The sequence below is a fragment of the Podarcis cretensis genome (genome assembly GCF_951804945.1).
Source record: "Podarcis cretensis genome assembly, chromosome: 7".
Lineage (NCBI taxonomy): Eukaryota > Metazoa > Chordata > Lepidosauria > Squamata > Lacertidae > Podarcis > Podarcis cretensis.
This window is the reverse complement of record NC_137176.1, coordinates 71,622,694-71,641,759: the sequence shown is the minus strand read 5'-3', so window position 1 is coordinate 71,641,759 and position 19,066 is coordinate 71,622,694. Positions and strand designations below refer to the sequence as shown.

At 41.9% G+C, this 19,066-nt stretch overlaps 1 protein-coding gene across 34 annotated transcripts in view; it reads right to left on the bottom strand.

Annotated features, from left to right (window-relative positions):
- RIMS2 (regulating synaptic membrane exocytosis 2) overlaps nt 1-19,066 on the bottom strand; it is a gene marked incomplete at its 5' end in the record, with an annotated part of 372,013 nt that overhangs the window by 38,873 nt on the left and 314,074 nt on the right. For 13 of the 34 annotated variants that reach the window (XM_079984093.1, XM_079984104.1, XM_079984114.1 and 10 more), the window contains 3 exons: nt 1,391-1,632; nt 12,263-12,508; nt 14,544-14,716. The exons of 9 other annotated variants lie outside the window; for them this stretch is intronic. In XM_079984093.1, the coding sequence (XP_079840219.1) occupies nt 1,391-1,632; nt 12,263-12,508; nt 14,544-14,716 (661 nt within the window). The remainder of the gene's footprint in view (nt 1-1,390; nt 1,633-12,262; nt 12,509-14,543; nt 14,717-19,066) is intronic. 12 more of the 34 variants (XM_079984113.1, XM_079984094.1, XM_079984127.1 and 9 more) reach the window with 1 other exon arrangement.

Below are 19,066 nucleotides of genomic sequence, written 5' to 3'. Positions count from 1 at the left end.
ATAACCAGGAGAAATGGTTAGACAGTATGATACCTGTAGAAGCAAGTTAGCATTGCTGAAAATTAATCTTAAAAACTCAGCAGAACTTATTTAACAGTCCAAGTAACACTGCCCTCTAGAGACCTTGTCTGTCTAAAATATTCCTTACAATTACACTGCTAATTTAATCTTAAACGACTCATATTCACCTGATCTATCTAAAGATGATGCTACAACACTTGCTTTCGCACCATACTTTAAAACTAAATAGCCTTAAAAACCCGGGTGGCTCTCTTAATGCTAGGCAGCACAGTGACATGCACTATTAAGTATTCCAATGTTCTTGAAGACATGCTAACTTTTTCTATGGAGTCCAGAAATACAAATTATACACACACACACACACACACACACACACACACACATAATACACATTCACAAGCAACATGATTTGCTTGTGCAATAAATTCAATGTAAGGTAATATGGCTTGCTGTATTAGCTATACACCAATGTTGTTTTTTCAATCTCCAAATGCTGATTAGACCGGAATATAACCTGGTCATATCTAAAAGCAGGATGAATACCTCATTATAGATTTGTTTGTTTGTTAAAAGTACTTATAAATCCGCCTTTCAACTGAAGGACCGAGGGCAGAATTATACACAGTCTAAACCAAACATTAAACAAAAAATGGAAACAGTGTAAAATAAAATATAGATATGTACTTTCAGTTGCCTGCTTTGCACTTCTGTCTAAAAGTATTTAAAAATGTTCTCCCTCTTCTCTAGAACACTCAGAAGTTGGAATTTATATATAGCACCTAACAATCTGGTGGCACTAAATAAATGCTGAATAGCAGATCTAACTTTAACCTGTAACCAGTTACGGTGATTTACTGCAATTATAAGTACATTTTGAAGCTGAAAAGAAATAAAAAGTAACAAGAAGTAGAGTCGTAATTTAGTGTGCCTAAAATACAATGGACAACCTTGAAGATGATAAATACTATCCCACAGCAAAAGAAACGCAGAACATAGTCATAAGACGCATTTAAGGGAGGGGACAAGGGGAGAGGCATAGAAAATGCACCGGCAGCATTTCAGCTGTCTTTCACGAACCATTAGTAACAATTCCCAGAATATAAACCCAGCAAGTCAGGTTGCTTCCTGAAAGGGAAAAAAAGATTACTGCATTCAGTGCGGTCCAGTGAGCAGACAAATACGATCCACAGTAGTCCGGTCTGAATGAGGTTCTGGTTAAATAAAACGGCTTGACAAAACACTGAAAGATAATAAGTTTAAACTTGCTCAGTCTTTTCCACCTAGAAATTTAGTTAATAATAATAATGCAGTTTATGTCTCATGAGTAACAACACCACAATGGGGGGAGGTGGGGGAATCTTGTTCCTACCAGTTTGGCTGAGCTGGGAGGTACTTCTGCTTTTCCGCGAAAGGCCCACGATTGCAACCATCTTTGCACCAATGCTGGAGCGCCGCTTTTTGCCACCTGTCCCCACAGTGCCCACTGCTGTGTCAGATTGGCTGCCATCGTTCTTCTCTAGTGTGTACATCTCCCCGCTGATGCTGGTGCTCTTAGTTATGTTCTGTCCTGAAGTGCCCATCTGTCTGCTTTGCATTTTGGATGTAAAGACACTGTCAGCCGGTGGATGGATAAACAATGCAGTAAACAAAACAAAAAGAAAGAAAGTAAAAGGGAAAAAACAGAAAAGGAAGGTTTCAGATGGAAAGCATAGGGAGGCTACAGGGACAAAGCAACTAACAGAGCTCCTATACATGTCTACTCAGAAGTACTGTATTTAATCGAATGTAATATACACCCTTTTTTGGCCAAATTATGTCGTGAAAATCAGGGTACAAATTAGATTTGATGTCAACAGCAAATACTTTTTTGTTTTGAAGGATTTGAAAATAGAGGTGCGCGTTAGATTTGATGGCACATTAGATTCGTGTAAATACAGTAAGCTCCACTGTGTTCAGGGGGACTTACTCCCAGGTATATGAGTTGAGCCTAATTCACACAGAAGGTAGTTAGCTTTGATTAGCAGGAGAAAAGGAAAACTTTCAGTTTCATGCTATTGTTAGTACCTGATTGTACTTGTCTTTCTCTGTAAATCTTACTGAAAGTATTGGCTCGCTGGCATTATTATAGCATTTTGTTTACACACAGTTTGTCAAACTGTAAAGACACTTTTCTGCTACACAATAAAATCTGAGAATTATACAGTACATGTTGTTATATTTTTATTCCAGAATTTAATGTTGATTTTTTTTAATTAAAAAAAAACTTAGGCGCCGATCCACTGATTATATATTTTCATTTGTACAATCTACTACTAAACAAGATTCCACATATTAAGAAACATACTGTTTAGGCAGGAGGAGTGAAATAAAACACAGGCCCTTTCTCAGCCAAAATGTTTAAGCTTCAAATCCTTCACAGAACCACTTTAGGGATTGCACCAAATTATTGCCCAAAGATGCAATTTCTTATTACTGAAAGACTTGCTTTATTCTGATATTATATTTGAGTGTTACTGTATTATGATTATACCAGGCAAGTAGGTCTGTTTGCCATATCAGCTACCCATAGTTCCATACTTTTCCAGAAATGTTTTGAATGTAACATCAAGCACTGGGGAGCAGCCTTCCCTCCCATCCATCAGTAGCCTTAAACCAATCAGCACAATCTTCTTCCTTGGTTCAGAAATCAAATTTAGCAATATAGAAATACAGAATATGAGCTCTGAATGTGAAAGTGGGTGGAAAGGTGACTTTATGTGGACCATTCATGAAATTCAACATGTTCAACATCTTTATTTTCTTTGAATGGTGCCATACACAAGACATGCACATGTGTGAACAAGAAGCTTCCTTAAATAGGATGGAAGCCCACACGTATACATAAATCTCCATACAGATTTAACTCTGGTAGACTAGATGGTACCCAAAACTGGGGAAATTCCAAATTCACTATGGCTCCATTCCCAAAGAAATGCACTCAGAGTGTGAACACAGCAGCTTCTCAACCCACAACTGTCAACATCACCTCACTGTGCCGTATGCAAATTCCCTAGCTATATATTGCACAATATAATGGTGCATCAACAGGACAATATTCCTGTGCCGGTTATCAGAGGATGGTTTCAAAGCAAACACCACTGCTTTGGGGCAGAAACACATTCAATGGAACACTTTGACATACCTAAGGTAGGATTAGAAGGAGTCAGAGAACAGCTTCTGCCACCCAGGTAGAGGCCTGAACCAGGAACGTTACCCACAGTAAAGCAGTGGCTAAGTTCAAGGCCAGGGAACTAAATCATACTTATATACCACACTTTTCTCTTCGGTTTTAAGTAACAAGTATCATGCTTCTGTAGAAAGCTGCATTGAGAAATTCATGTAAGTTGGTTTTTGTTCTTGCTATGCTTTGTTTAGTGGGGTGAACTGTGGTGCTGAGTAGAGCTCTGGCATGTTTGGTGCATGTGTACCAGCTGACATATGTATGTCCTTAACAGGCCGGTGCCAACCAGTACACATGCACAGACCACAAAATCCATTCCATTTAGTGCTGCTACCAGGAAATCTCCCCAGTCCCTGCTGCTTCAGGAATACGTGAACTTGCCGGCAGCACTGACACTGCCCTCACCCTAACATCAGCACCTTGCGACAGTGCTGGCATCTCCACACCATGCTCAATTGTACACACCTCCATCTTCCTTGTCTTTTCTCTAAACTGCAAAGCCCCAAATGTTTTAACCTTTCCTTTGCTCCACCCCCTTTTCTGAACCTTTTCCAGTACTACACTATCCTTTTTGAGGCGTGATGACCAGAACTGTACTCCTCATAAGTGTATTTCTCCATCTTCAAGAAAAACAGGGAATGCATATATTAATGCACTGATGTACTCTGGTGGTTTCTAGGGAAAGAACGAATGATTTTTAGTTGCTATGGAAATAAATTTTAATCTGAGTTATGACTCATCAAATGAACAGACCTCTGAAGATTTCTTAATAGAGGTTTTAACACAAGCCCTATCTCCTAGTCAGAGAAGCATTTCTTTAGTCAAACAATGTGAATGATAACAGAATGTTCAGAACAATTATGAAGCAGAAGCTACTTTTCCACCCAGTATACTATATGTGTTTTCATTGGCCTATTGTATCAAAGGAAAGGGACAGTGTCAGTTTTTAAACTATAAAAATTCTAAAGGCCTCCCTTGGATAAAAACTGATCAGATTAATAGGCTTTATTTCTCATGGAGGTGATAAACCTGTGTCTGACCTGAACAAAGACTGCAGTTATGGACTCATATGATTGAATAAAATATAAAATATTTTCTCCTTCAAAGACAACTTAATGCCTGGGAGAAAAGTTCTAGTCTAGCCTCTCCCCTGACACATTTATTTTGTATGTGCAGGGAATGTTTCTATATGCATGTGAGTCCCATCTGCTGTCTATATAATATTCCCCTCTGATCTAGTTAGAAACCAAGAAGCTGTCATATACTGATTGGGACCACTGGTCCATCAAGCTCAGTAATGTAGTGTTCTAGCTCAGCCACCAGGTGTGGGAGACTTTAGGCTTATGAGACCTACTTTGTTTTTCACTAAAACCCTGAAGGGCCACCAATCAGAGCCAGTCAAAATACTAGTCTGAGGATAGGGGCAGACACATCCTCAGAATTAAGGAATAGTGTGCCTCTGAACCAGGAATTAGTGTTAAGTACTGAAAATAAGATCACAGTCCAGTCACAGAAAAATCCAGTCCTGGTTTTCCCCCAACCTTGCTTCTTTTCAGCACTTAGTTTGGATGAAGAGGGGGTTCTGTTGTTGTGTTTATTATAAAAATAACTGGGTGTCAGAAACCTTTGCTGAGCTACTGCAAACCAGAGATCTACCTAACTACCTCCTACCAGACCTTGGTCTGCACTGACTGGCAGCGGTTCTCTTCAGAGATTCAGGGCACTTCCAGACAGGAGCTTCATAGGAGCATAAGAAGAGCCTGCTGGATCAGGCCAATGGCTCATCCAGTTCAGCATCCTGTTCTCACAGTGGCCTATTTTTCATACTGCAAATGCGTCCTTCAAATGTTGTTGGCAACAACTTGGCAACAAGTTGATTTAACTTCTCAGATTTTCTATGGGAAGATAAATTATCCTAATGAAATGGGGCAGGGTGAATACAGAATAGCATTTTGACAGCGGTGTTGTCAAAAAAGGCCTTGCATGAGTAAACAACACAGATCCCACAAGAAACACCCTCCGTTTCAAATACCTGCTGGGGACTGAATCAGGGGCTCTCTGCCTGCAAAGCCTGGCTTAGTAGAACGTTTGAGAAATCCTGGCTCAAAATAATGCTATTATTACCTTAAAAACACATTTCCTCATCTTAGAAAGGCAGTTTGGATTCCATTGTGTTATAAAGGTAAAGGTAAAGGGCCCCCTGACCATTAAGTCCAGTCGTGGCCGACATTGGGGTTGCGGCCCTCATCTTACTTTATTGGCCGAGAGAGCCAGTGTATAGCTTCCGGATCATGTGGCCAGCATGACTAAGCCGCTTCTGGCGAACCAGAGCAGTGCACAGAAACGTCGTTTACCTTCCTGCTGGAGCAGTACCTATTTATCTACTTGCACTTTGACGTGCTTTCAAACTGCTAGGTTGGCAGGGACCGAGCAACAGGAGCTCACCCTGTCGCAGGGATTTGAACCGCCAACCTTCTGATCTGCAAGTCCTAAGCTTTGTGGTTTAACCCACAGCGCCACCAGCGTCCCTTCCAATGTGTTATACATTTATGCAAACTAGGGCCTGGTTCATGCAAAACACTAAACCAAACCATGACTTAGTATGAACAGGTAACCATTTGGGCTGCTGGATGAGAGATTGTGACCACTTTGCTCCTCCTCTGGTCATTCTGCTGCTGTGCTGCACTGAGCTAAGCCATGGTTTGGCTTAGTGTGCCATCTGAACCACAGCTCATAGTTTAGTTCTGTCCAAGCAAACCGCAAGCTGCAACCATGGTTTGTCCTACAGTTTACAGCTTGTGGATTGTCTGGGAGAGTTAAACCATGAGCCCTGGTTTGGACGACATACTAACCCAAGCCATGGCTTAACTTAGTGCAGAACAAGCAGGGAGGAGCAAAGCAAGTGTGACCACTTCTCCTGGAACCTGTACAATTGCTCATTCATCTGTGCTTAGCTGGCACAGGATTAGAATTTATAATCAGAATTAGGTAATAAGAACCTTAACGCAAACAAGGATCAAAAGTTTTGAGACCTTAAAATCACACCTAACATAGGGGACATCTAACCTAATCAGTGGGGACGCAGGTGGCGCTGTGGGTTAAAGCCTCAGCGCCTAGGGCTTGCCGATCGAAAGGTCGGCGGTTCGAATCCCTGCGGCGGGGTGCGCTCCCGCTGCTCGGTCCCAGCGCCTGCCAACCTAGCAGTTCGAAAGCACCTCCGGGTGCAAGTAGATAAATAGGGACCGCTTACCAGCGGGAAGGTAAACGGCGTTTCCGTGTGCGGCTCTGGCTCTGGCTCTGGCCAGAGCAGCGATGTCACGCTGGCCACGTGACCCGGAAGTGTCTCCGGACAGCGCTGGCCCCTGGTCTCTTAAGTGAGATGGGCGCACAACCCCAGAGTCTGTCAAGACTGGCCCGTACGGGCAGGGGTACCTTTACCTTTACCTTTTTAACCTAATCAGTTAGTATTCAGAAGTGCTACAGTGGTTATTTAGCTATAGCCCTACTGCACTTACAGCCTGATAATCAGGGAGCTTCCTCCCAGATAAAGGCCAGGTCTCAAATTAAACTGAAAATAATGTCTCAGTTAAATCTGAAAATACCAAGTAAATGACCTGAGAGGCTGAACAGCTTATCAGGCAGTAAATCATTCAAGCCATAAAGTGAGCAGTCTTTCTGGCTCAGCTTGTCAAATAAACATCCACATTTTTAATGGAGTGTCAATGACAATGTTGCTGCCATTAATTAGCCTTTTACAGGCAGTATTACTCTGCAAAACAAAAAATGAAACAAAAAGCCATCTATGTTTTAGAAGAGTGACTAAAATTATGTGCTTAAGGATATGTAATTGAGTTAGATAACTTTAATCATGAGTTCAACTCCAATTGAATTTATGTTCACCCCTAAGTGATTTTCTGAATCAGGAGAAAGAAGAATGCAACCCTGCTTAAAGCTAGTAATAAATATTAAAATCAAGAAATGGAAGTAAGGCATTCAACTGTGTTCTAAATCCAACATGACCCTGAAAGCAAACTGCAAAAAGGAGAATTTTTAATCATGTCATAAAAATGAGATAAATAATATAGAAAAAGCTATTTTCACAGTGTTTCATATTGGAGGCAATGAATTGTCAAAAATATCCAAGATAAAGAGAAATCATGACACAGCTGTAGGGTAAGAAGAAACATGGTTGACCAGTTTTATTCAATAAATTAAAAGCTTGCTGAGGAGAAGATTTCTCTAATTAGCAACCACACCAGAAGTTAAGGAACATCTAATATAAATTCTGTTATGGAGAAGCAGAGTGATAATGAGTATGGAAATAACATTACAGGATGGCTAGATTTTATAATACCCAGGAATACCTTGGGTGAGCTAAATTAAGATACAACACTACAAATTAAACTATACTTGATTTTTCCTATACAAATAAAGTAATTGCCAATTAACATAGCCCTAGAATGATTTTGTATTATTTTTCATAATGTTAACATGTAGGATTTTAATGGGGGGGGGGGGGAATCATGGAAGAAAACTGGTATGCATTATACTGATTTTTAAAGGTAAAGGTAAAGGTACCCCTGCCCGTACGGGCCAGTCTTGCCAGACTAGGGTTGTGCGCTCATCTCACTTAAGAGGCCGGGAGCCAGCGCTGTCCGCAGACACTTCCGGGTCACGTGGCCAGCGTGACAAGCTGCATCTGGCGAGCCAGCGCAGCACACAGAACGCCATTTACCTTCCCGCTAGTAAGCAGTCCCTATTTATCTACTTGCACCCGAGGGTGCTTTCGAACCGCTAGGTTGGCAGGCGCTGGGACCGAGCGACGGGAGCGCACCCCGCCGCAGGGAATCGAACCGCCGACCTTTCGATCGGCAAGTCCTAGGCGCTGAGGCTTTAACCCACAGCACCACCCGCGTCCCTAATACTGATTTTTAGGAGTGTGCAATTGCCATCATTCTTTGTTTTTAGATTTAAAATATATATACACTTCAGCCATTGCAATTTTAAGCAAGTACAGGGTGAGAATGGCTCCTTAACCATATCTATTTTCAACTAAAGGTCCTGCACCACCCTAATCAGTTTTTATACCTGTAGGGGAAAGGATGTACAGTGTACTCTCTCAGTGTGCTGAGAGATGGGGAAAGCCCCAACCCCCTCATGGAACATGTGGCTTTGCCCTTCACCTTATACATAAACCACAAATAACTGGGCCTAGCTATATGCAAACATGTGTACAGAGTCTGTCACTACCAAGACAGAAAGAGCTTTGGGAGGCCAGAATTTGGCAGTGCATTTCTTACCTGCCATTTCTGTACTCCAAATCACTCTCTCAAACTACTTCTTCCCACTTTTTGAAACCTGCGGGAGGAAAAGCAGCTCAGGAGGGATGATCTGGAGCAGAGAAGCAGTAGGATAGGAAACGGTTGAAGCATTTTATAAGCCCTGCTGGGACAAGAGGTAGTTTAATATCCCTTCTGACTCACTTATTGCTAGAAGGTATTTGTTATAGAGCAGGGGTAGGGGGGAAGCTGCAGTTTCCCAGATGTTGCTGAATGACAACTCATATCATCCCTGATCACTGGTGATGCTGGCTGGGGTTGATGGAGTCCAACAACCTTTGGAAGGCCACATATTCCTTATTCAGTATTATAGAAAAGGTACAAAAGCCAATGGCTTTCTTCACCCTGATCCTTGAGTTATCTCAGATCTTCCATATCTGTTATGTTGGACTGGTGCTCTTCTTTCTAGACTCAAACCTACAGTGTCTAAGCTCACAACTCCTTCTCTCTACTTTTTTGAAAGTCTCCTATTTCTTTTCTCCCCTCTCACGCAGCATCCACTGTCCCTAAGGCTCCAGTTTATCAGCAGTTTCTGAATCCAATGCTACATCTTCCTCTTCTAGCTATGTCCGCAGTCCGCTGTCATGTTCAGATGAGTGACAGCAGCTGTGACTAAACAACCTAGCTTCTTCTTTGGTGCAGCAGGGGGATAGGAGCAGTGGCAGGTAGTGGCACAACACACAGGTTCTCCCTTCTGCCACTTCTGCGTTTCAATTTGACCCTTTTAAAAAATGGCATTAGATCTCTATTATTTGTGTTTAATGTATAAAGGGAAAGGGAAAGGGACCCCTGACCATTAGGTCCAGTCGTGGCCAACTCTGGGATTGCGGTGCTCATCTCGCTTTATTGGCCGAGGGAGCTGGCGTGCAGCTTCCGGGTCATGTGGCCAGCATGACTAAGCCGCTTCTGGCGAACCAGAGCAGCACACGGAAACGTCGTTTACCTTCCCGCCAGAGTGGTACCTATTTATCTACTTGCACTTTGACGTGCTTTTGAACTGCTAGGTTGGCAGGAGCTGGGACTGAGCAACGGGAGCTCACCCCATCGCGGGGATTTGAACCGCCGACCTTCTGATCAGCAAGTCCTAGGCTCTGTGGTTTAACCCACAGAGCCACCCACGTCCCCTGTTTAATGTATAGTTATCCCCTAACTTTAGGGAGTTTTTAATAGAAACTTTGTGAAGAACTGGACCTATGAAATATTTTATGTATGTAAATTATTTTCAAAAGGTACTTGTCAGGCAGACTGTTTTGAAGAGGTCTGGTTCACATGTCATGGCAAGCCAAACCATACCTTGCCAGGACCACACAAACATTTGAGAGGAGGCTGTAGGCATTTTGCTCCTCCCCAGTATTTGTACCCCTATGTCTTTGTACTAAGCTAAGCCATGCCAAGGTTTGGCTAAGCTTGTCATTGCCAGAATCCAGGCTCCTCACTAACCTGAGCCCAGGTTTGGAAGACACACTAAAACTTTGCTTAGCTCAGCATGACGTGGGAGTAAAAAAAATATTCTGAATCAAGGAAAATGTCAGTTATAAAATGCTTGTGACAGCAATGTAGAAGAACACAGATAAGAATAAAGAGATGACAGTGGGATGTAAAGCTATCCAATTTAATGGAATAATTATGACTTAGAAACAAAAAATAATCAGCGTAGGAAGCTGAATTCCTAAAGCATAAATGCTACGAATTACGTTGCTGCCACGACTTGACTCATTGAAGTGTTCATTGAAGAAACAGTACAAACACTTTAAATAGGTGAAAAGGCTTCTCTAACCCGAAGGCTGATTTTCATTTTAGCTTAAGATAAAATCTAACTTTTAAAAAACAAAAACAAAAAAAAACTTGATTCCCTGTTCATGGCTGCAGTCTCTTCACTAGTCTCAGTGGCAGGGGGAAATCAGGGCTTGGGGCTTTTCGATTTCAGAAAGGCCTTGTATATTTCCCCATAATTTGAGCTCTAGATCTAACCCTAGCTTTCACTCCCCATTTGCAAAGCAAGTGCAACTGTGGTTTAACAGTTCAGACAAAATGACACACTGATATGCCTCAAACCAAGAAGGTGGGGGGTTGGATACTGCCACATGCTAAGGATGGGAAAGCAGGGCCTCTTCCACTCAAATTTCAAATCTCTTGAGGAGGACTCTCCAAGGGAGTCTTTTTGCTGGCTGGTGAGGAAAGCACTTCCCATCCATACTGGCCCTGGCTATCCTTAGAAGCCCACTTCACCAATCCTTGAGCCCTGACCCTTACTCCCCACATCCCTTCCCTTGTAAAAGCAGATGACTGCATTGATGCAGACAGCTGGGAGGGAGAGAGTCCCCCCTCCTGCCTTCCCTGTCCAGTGCCCTGTGCAGTCGTTAGCAGCACACTAGAGCAATGGAACCCAGTGGCCCATGGGTGATGTAGTTTTACTGAAGGTTGTTCTATCCGCAATAATGGGGGAACCACATCCCCCATTGGGCTCCCATTGTGTGCTGCTAATTAGTGCACTAGAGCATCAGAGGGAGAGAGTGGGAAACCCTCCTTTTCGTTGCTGCCATGCCTTTCTGCTTTTACAAGGGGAAGGAAAGGAGTTTGTTTGGGAAGTGGGGAAGGCTTTACGTGGCGCTTCTGGGAACAAGGGAGTGTAGTGGGGATAGGTGAGGAGGGGGAGAGAACTCCCCTCCAGTTTGTACTTTAAACTCACACCATCAGAAACTATATTGTAAAAATGCAGCACTGTCCACTTGCACACCAAGAAAGCACCAACATAATTTAAAAATGAATGATTTCAGTGTACTTCTACAGTGTACTCAGAGTTCAAATACACTTCTCACTGGGTGACAGTTCTATAAAAATCAATGGGATGTATTATACACAGCAGACTGACATAGAAGTAACTTACAGGAATGAAAAGGAACTTTAAGATCTACACACTTCTGTATCGCAAATACAATTACTATACAGATGAGCAAGATCAATAGTTCCCTTCTCTTACATATTAGGGAAAGCACATATTCTTTTGCAGTGATGTCACCGGAAAAGAATACTCTAAAGTAGTTAATGTTTGGAACATTAAAAACTTCTGTAACATCCCTGTCCTCAGTACTGTAGTACTAATAATAGTACTCAGCATTTTCTATAGCACGTTACTCAAACTAGTTCAAGACTCCGCATGCACCATTCAGTAGTGAATTCTTAAAACAATCAAGTATTATTGTCCCTACTAATGAAATACCAGCCATTATGGAGGGCATTAAAAAGCGCCTGGAAGAGGAACACATTGCACTCATTCATGGTGTTGCTGTGCGTGAAGATCAAACCGCCCATTGTTAGGGTGAATATATACTGTATTCTGTTGACAGCAGAGTTTAAGAAAGCTCTGGAGTTGGCTGAAAATCACTTCCATGAGTGGCTGATTTGAACCAAGGATGCTGATTTGAACCAAGGATGCTTGATTTGAACCAAGGATGACTAGTTCAGAACTGGTAAGCTATACAGCAAGCTATACGTGGCTATAATTCAGAATTTTGTTTGCAAAAGCAGTTCACTAAACTCAACTATTAAAACATTATGGCTGAAATTAAAAATAATTGCAGGACAAAGGGAGTATAAACAACAAGCTACTGCGAGTGATGGAGGGCAAGCAAGGAATAGGGTCAAGTCATGAGGGAAGCAATATTACAGGGATCTGTTTTACCTGAGATCATCTTGTGAGTATCGCCTTTGCAAATCCTCTTTATTTTTTGTTTCTGTCCCTTCCTCAGTTTGCTCATCTTGGGTCCCTTCATTCTCTTCTGCTTCTTTGTTCTCCTCCTTATCACAGTTCTCTGTCACCTCTTCCCCTTCCCCTTTTTCATCCTCCTTTTTCTCAAGATCCTGATTCTCCTCCTCTTCCTCAGGGAATATCTCCCCCTCCCCTCCCTCTTTTCTTTCCTCACTTGATCTTCCAAAGTTAACGAAAATTGAGGAAGCATGCAAATAAACAAAAAAGAAGACAGAAGCTTGTTAGGACGAGTGGACAGAAGCGAAACATGCATTCACAAAGGGGCAAAAGAAAATGAATTGACAAATCATACAACAAATGGAATTATGCCACGATGACAAAAAAAAAAAAGCAAGCTGGTTAATTACTCGGCATAGTCTAGGTAATGATAAAGGTATAGTCACTTTTTCTAGGAGTAACTAAAGGGCAGATATATTGTGCAATAAGCTAAACGAAAATAAATAATACTCAAAATTAGTTCTTTTAAAATTAATATGGGTAGTTTCCTAGCAGTTAACCGAGTGTGTGCATGTGTGTATGTGTGTGTGTATTGCACATATATGTGCACATATACGCATGGAAATTCAGCTTGCATTCTGCAAGCATACATGCACCCATTCTGAAAGTCAGTGTAAGTATGAGTAGAAGTAAGTAAGTAGAAATGAAATTTTCACAACCCAGCATCCCTTCCGTGCTAGATTCTGCTAAGAGGCAGTCACTTGTTTCTAGTCCACTGCCCCTGGGGTTGCTTGAAGGTTACTGATGGAGTGCTGAGTCAGCTTTCCTGGCTGCTACTGCTAATCTTTCCTTCTCAGGAGAGACTGCTTGTTTGTCAGCAGCACACAAGCAACTCATCCTTTGGACTGCCTATGTCTAGCTATTATAACAATGGGCCACTTTACATGTTATAACAAGTCACAGTTTCAGGCCTTGTTCTTGGCTTCCTCTCATGGCTTGTTGAAAAGAGATACAAACCACAAAAACTCATTTGCACATATCACTAAGCCAGCACAGTAGTTAATTTCCTCTCTGGTCAGCAAAGGAGAAGCAGCGCAGATATAGTTCAAATTTCTGATTACTAGCTAATGGGAAACTGACTTGGCAATTTGGATAACGGTATGAATTGATCATACAGTCAGTTGTTATCATCAGTCAATCCTTTGCAGAATGGTTAAATATGTGTTATATATACAGGGGTATATATAACACATATTTAAGGGTAGGGGAGAATCATAAATGGGGGTGATTAATCAAAAGATGCAAAGACATTTGAAGGGTTATGAAATGCTAAGGCTACTCTAGTCATGAAAAGGAGGATTAAAAATGGCCTCTGTCTTGGCTGTTCTGCGCAATCCTGAAAAAAATCATTTAAAACCCCTCAATCACAACTTACTCCTTTTCCCTGTTACTTTTTAAAAAATACATTTTAAAGCACACAAGCCTTTTTTGGCAATCCCAATAGTCTCTTTAATTGTGGAGTTGGCCACCCATGGGCCAATGTCTAAACTACAGACCTATGGTTCATAGCTCCTTAGTTGGTTTGGAGGAATGTGAACACTTGTGATCAGCTGCGCATGTTTGTGTAATCTTCCTTTTTTGACAGAGGAGGCTATATATCACATTATGCTGTAGGCATGCCATGAACATGCAAACATTTCATGTTTTCCTCACCACATCCATAGTAAGGTCATGTATGTACTAGATCTACAGTAGGTTGTTTCTATAGCTCCATGACATAGACTTATCGAATGCAGCAACTAAGATGTATAAATGAATTTCTAATATCTGTAAAGTACAATAGCTGACTTTAAATACTGGCTTGAATTGTCAATAATAGGTTCATTTTCAATCCAGGAAAACACTCCACTGTCGCAGAAAACTAGCATAAGATTTTGAAAAATCTTTTGGGAACTGTGTTACTTGAACCAAGTGGAATCGGTGGAAAGTTGATCTGCAGTTCAAAAATACAACCTTGTAAGTCAGAGCTTTCCAAACTTTTCATGTTCGCGACACACTTTTAGACATGCATCATTTCCCGACATAGCAATTCAGTCTTACTAGCAAACTGGAGGCTAAACTAACCCCTTTCCAGCCCCAGGAGGAGCGAAGGGAGTGTTCGTGCGACACACCTACACACTGCAGTCAACACTCTAATGTGTCGCAACACACAGTTTGGAAAGCTCTGTTGGAAGTGGTCAACTTTACAGTTTCTTACCTAATTTTCTTGTTCCCTCTTGGTCTTTCTGACTGTACAGACATATAGCTAGTGCTGCTGAAGCGGGAAGCGCTACTGGTCCTCGATACAGCCGACACGTCGCTTACATCGCTGTCTGAAGACTTGTTAGAAACATTGTCAGAGCCTCGTTGAGGGTCCCGCCCTGGTCGATACTGTAAAAATGAGTATACAGATGAGTGTACAAATTTAGTCTATGTAGCCACAGTCAAACAACTGTTTACAACTTCTCTGTACCAGTACTGTTGCTGCCAGTTTCACAAAGCTCTTACAGAATAGGGAGGATTCTATTTATTCAGCAACTACCGCAATTGCAGAACCTCACACAGAAATTTATTGCATTTTGTTTACTCTAAACGTTCCAGGAGTGCTTTTCCAAGCGCTCAGAATGGCTTCAATAAAATGCAATTCAAACTAAAACAAGTTGAATGATATAGTAACAGCTAAATGATCCATAGAGCTACTACTTATTATTTTTACCATAAACAGTTTTAGTCCTTGTGCAGAAACCCTGCAAAACCTGAAATGTGTGGGATATGCACTACAATGAAAAAACAGTTCTAATGCATTTATATATTTAACCCCCTAAATGCAAACAAAATCTCAGTACATGACAAAGGGCCTATGGTGTTTTTAGGTTATTATATACTGTTTCATCAATACTTCCATTTTACAAAAATAAATGTAGCTGTGACAATTCTTTTTATTTTTTTTATTTTTAAAACTTTGTGCACCACAGCATCTGTGTAGCACAGCTTCAAGTTTTATACACTGCTTCTATGTCCATGCTAAATGCATAATCGGACTTCCGGGTTGGCGCCATCGCCGAATGGCGGACTCCCTCCGAGCTCCGGAGGGAGTCTGCTCGGCAGGGGCTGGGTTCTACCGCGCCGGCGATGCGGGGATCCTCAAAAACCATGGGTGCTGAAACCCATGGGCATGGTGACTCGGCGGGCACCGTTTGCGCCCCCCCCGACCACGCGAAGGAGCCTTTTTAAAGGCTGCGGAGCGGGTGACGGGGGGGGGGGTGCTGTGAGTCCTCCGCTTCCCTTGCCGAGCGAAGCCGCATGCCATTTGGCGGAGAGCGCTGACTTCTTCCATTGAAAATCTGGACTTAAAAGAATAACCCGTGAGTAATTGGAACTTGGATTAAAAAGGGGAATAAATTTTTTCTTAAATTCGGAGCGAGCGGGGGAGGTATAAAAAGGAAGTCAACCTCCCCCCTGTTGTAGAGGAGCTAAAGCAAAGGACCTGACAACTAAGATCGAGTGCAACCTTTTTTTTTTTTGATAAAGATATTAATTTCGCGATGGAAAACTATAAGCTGGGCTGGAGGAGAAGAGTGGAATGTGAATTAAAATACAACCCCCCCCCCCCGGAAACCCCGGGAGCGCCTGGAGAGGAGAAATAGAGGTTTTGACAGCTGTCAAAGGAGCTGCCAAAACTGAAGAACAAAAAGAGAACTTTGTTACGAGGACTTTGCTGGTTACATTTGTTATAAATTGGATATAAACTGTTTAAAACAAGGAATAATAAGTTACTTTGACTGGTGGGTGAGATCGGGAATGAAACTGAGTTACTATAATCCCTCTAGAGGAGCTGTGGGTTATTACAAGTATCGCTGGCATGGAATTTGAATCGGACTTTTTATCTCCTGGGAAACTGCAGAAATGGAACACTATTTTGTCTACAGAGGTCTACACACTAAAGGAGACAATAGATTTATCTATTGAAGAATGGAAGGGACTTGACGTAATGTTTTGTTCCTGAATAACAAAGCCTCTGTAGAGGAATTACAAGCTTTTTGGAATTAGAACATTTGTGCAGGAGAGCAGGGGGGGAAAAAAAAGAGGAGAAGAGAGAACAACAAGAATAACAAGAACTGGACAAAGTTGGAAGATAGACCCCTTCCAAGATTGGACATTTGAAATTAAAGATGATTAAAAGACGGTAAAGACTATTAAAAAGACGGCAAAGCGGACTGGTGAAGGATTATGGCTTAGATGTGGGAGCTCCAGGAGACAGTAGATATTGATGGACATTGGGAACGCAACCGGGAAAGGGGGGAGGGAAATTTGGAATCCAAAGGGTGTTAAATTATATTTTATTCTTTTTTTAATTTTTTTATCTTAATCTGTATTTTATATTAAAGAGGGGAACTCGTGGAAGGGAACAGGTCGATTTTAGGGGATGGGAAAATATTTTTTAAATTGGGTTAATGATAATAATTTTAAAATTTGGGGTAAGAATTTGCTGAATCTATTTGAAAGAATTGGAATATAAGAGGGGGTGGGGAGGGGGAAGTCCTGGAAAGATGATATTGAAAATAAGGTCTTAAATTTGGATGCTTTTCTTTTTTTGTTATATTTGAAAATCTTTAATAAATATTATTAAAAAAATAAAAAAAAATAAATGCATAATCGGCACTCAGTAATTCAGTGTCTTAGGCCACACAACTTCAATATTCTAAGGAAGTGCCATATTCTCAAAAGAGCATAAAGGCAGCTGGGAATATATTTTGCCCACAAACTGATCTCCTTACAGGGTCCATAAAAAACACTGCCAACTTCTTTTTACAGTGAGGTATAATAACCAAGGACCACGTGTCAGCGGCGGACTTTAGACTTTCAAATTTCAGCAGCACCCTATGCGATGCCAAAATTTGGCACTCTTGTGCTCTGTTCTAAGTCATTGTTGTGGTACCCCGTGCTGCCCTCTTGGCTCGGTGCCCAGTGCGGACGAATCGTTAGCAGCAGTCATGAAATTAAAAGACGCCTGCTCCTTGGGAGAAAGGCGATGGCAAACCTAGATAGCATCTTAAAAAGCAGAGACATCACCTTGCCAACAAAGGTCCGTATAGTTAAAGCCATGGTTTTCCCAGTAGTGATGTATGGAAGTGAGAGCTGGACCATAAAGAAGGCTGATCGCCGAAGAATTGATACTTTTGAATTATGGTGTTGGAGGAGACTCTTGAGAGTCCCATGGACTGTGAGAAGATCAAACGCATCCATTCTTAAGGAAATCAGCCCTGAGTGCTCACTGGAAGGACAGATCCTGAAGCTGAGGCTCCAATACTTTGGCCACCTCATGAGAAGAGAAGACTCCCTGGAAAAGACCCTGATGTTGGGAAAGATAGAGGGCACAAAGAGAAGGGGACGACAGAGGACGAGATGGTTGGATAGTGTTCTCGAAGCTAGCAGCAAGAGTTTGACCAAACTGCGGGAGGCAGTGGAAGACAGGAGTGCCTGGCATGCTCTGGTCCGTGGGGTCACAAAGAGTCGGACACGACTAAACGACTAAACAACAACAATAACTCTTTGGAGCAGAATTAGAGAAGGTGCCGTGTGTGTGCGGAGGTGAGCAGAAGGGGGAAAGTTTAGCTGTCAAGTGGAATTCCTTGCAATGTTGGGATGTGGTAGCTGAATACAGCCCAATGGGTAGAAAATAGAAAATAGAGCTAAATAAAGCAACTATATTTAAGGTTGCAATTGCTGGCCATGGGGTGGGATATGTTGCAACTTGATATAGCAGGCTCAAGTTTAAATCCCTACTCTGTAGCAGAGCTCATAGGATTCTTTTGAGGAAGTCATTATGTGTGATGGCTGTTTATCACAGCCGTATTCATCCCTTGGTTACTTAGTTTACACTATGACACTATTCATGTAACAAAACAGGGTAAAGTATGTATGCAGAATAGAGGAGGAACATAGTAGCAGGCTTCTACCCATTCTTTGAGACTTCTGCATCAAATTTTCAGGGATGCAGTTTGTATACAGTAGGCTGTCTCTGCATGATTCGGAAAGAGCTGTGCATGTGCAAGTTGTATGCACAAAGGCTCTGCAAAGAGTTGCTCCTGCTCCCCCATGCATGCTTTCACTTTATCATTTGGTTGCATGAACAGAGCTTATGATGAATCACAGCTTAAATGTCTGAAATGACTCCACTGAATAGCACTGTTTATGAGGAGACATTACATTAAGTTCTAACTGCGGTGTTAGGGCATGCTAATCTCTTGGATGACTACATTCTCAGGTTTGCTGTGAAAAAGAAAAATATAAGCTGCTCCAAACCTTAGGAAATGGTTTACATATGCAACAGAATAAGGTGATGGAATCCAGAGGTAGTCGGGTGGGCTGTGCCACTATAGCTGCTCCCCCACACAGACCCATTACCAAGCCCATTTTAAGTTGTTAACACATAAGCATCTATATACATATATACACATACATATGTACATATATACATACATACATACATACATACATACATACATCTATATATCCCTGAACAACTTGGGCTCCTTCCAAATCAATCTGCCCAGGTGTTAAAATCAGCAAGGCTCTGTTAGCAGTGCCCCTGCATCCTGTGGTTAGAGGGGAGACAACATGTGAGAGGGACTTATCTGCATTGGCCCCAGGATGTGGAATGATTTCCTCCCAGGGGCATCTTGTGCGATCACTGTATCTTTTTTTTGACAATTGGTTAAGGCACACGTCTTTGCTCAG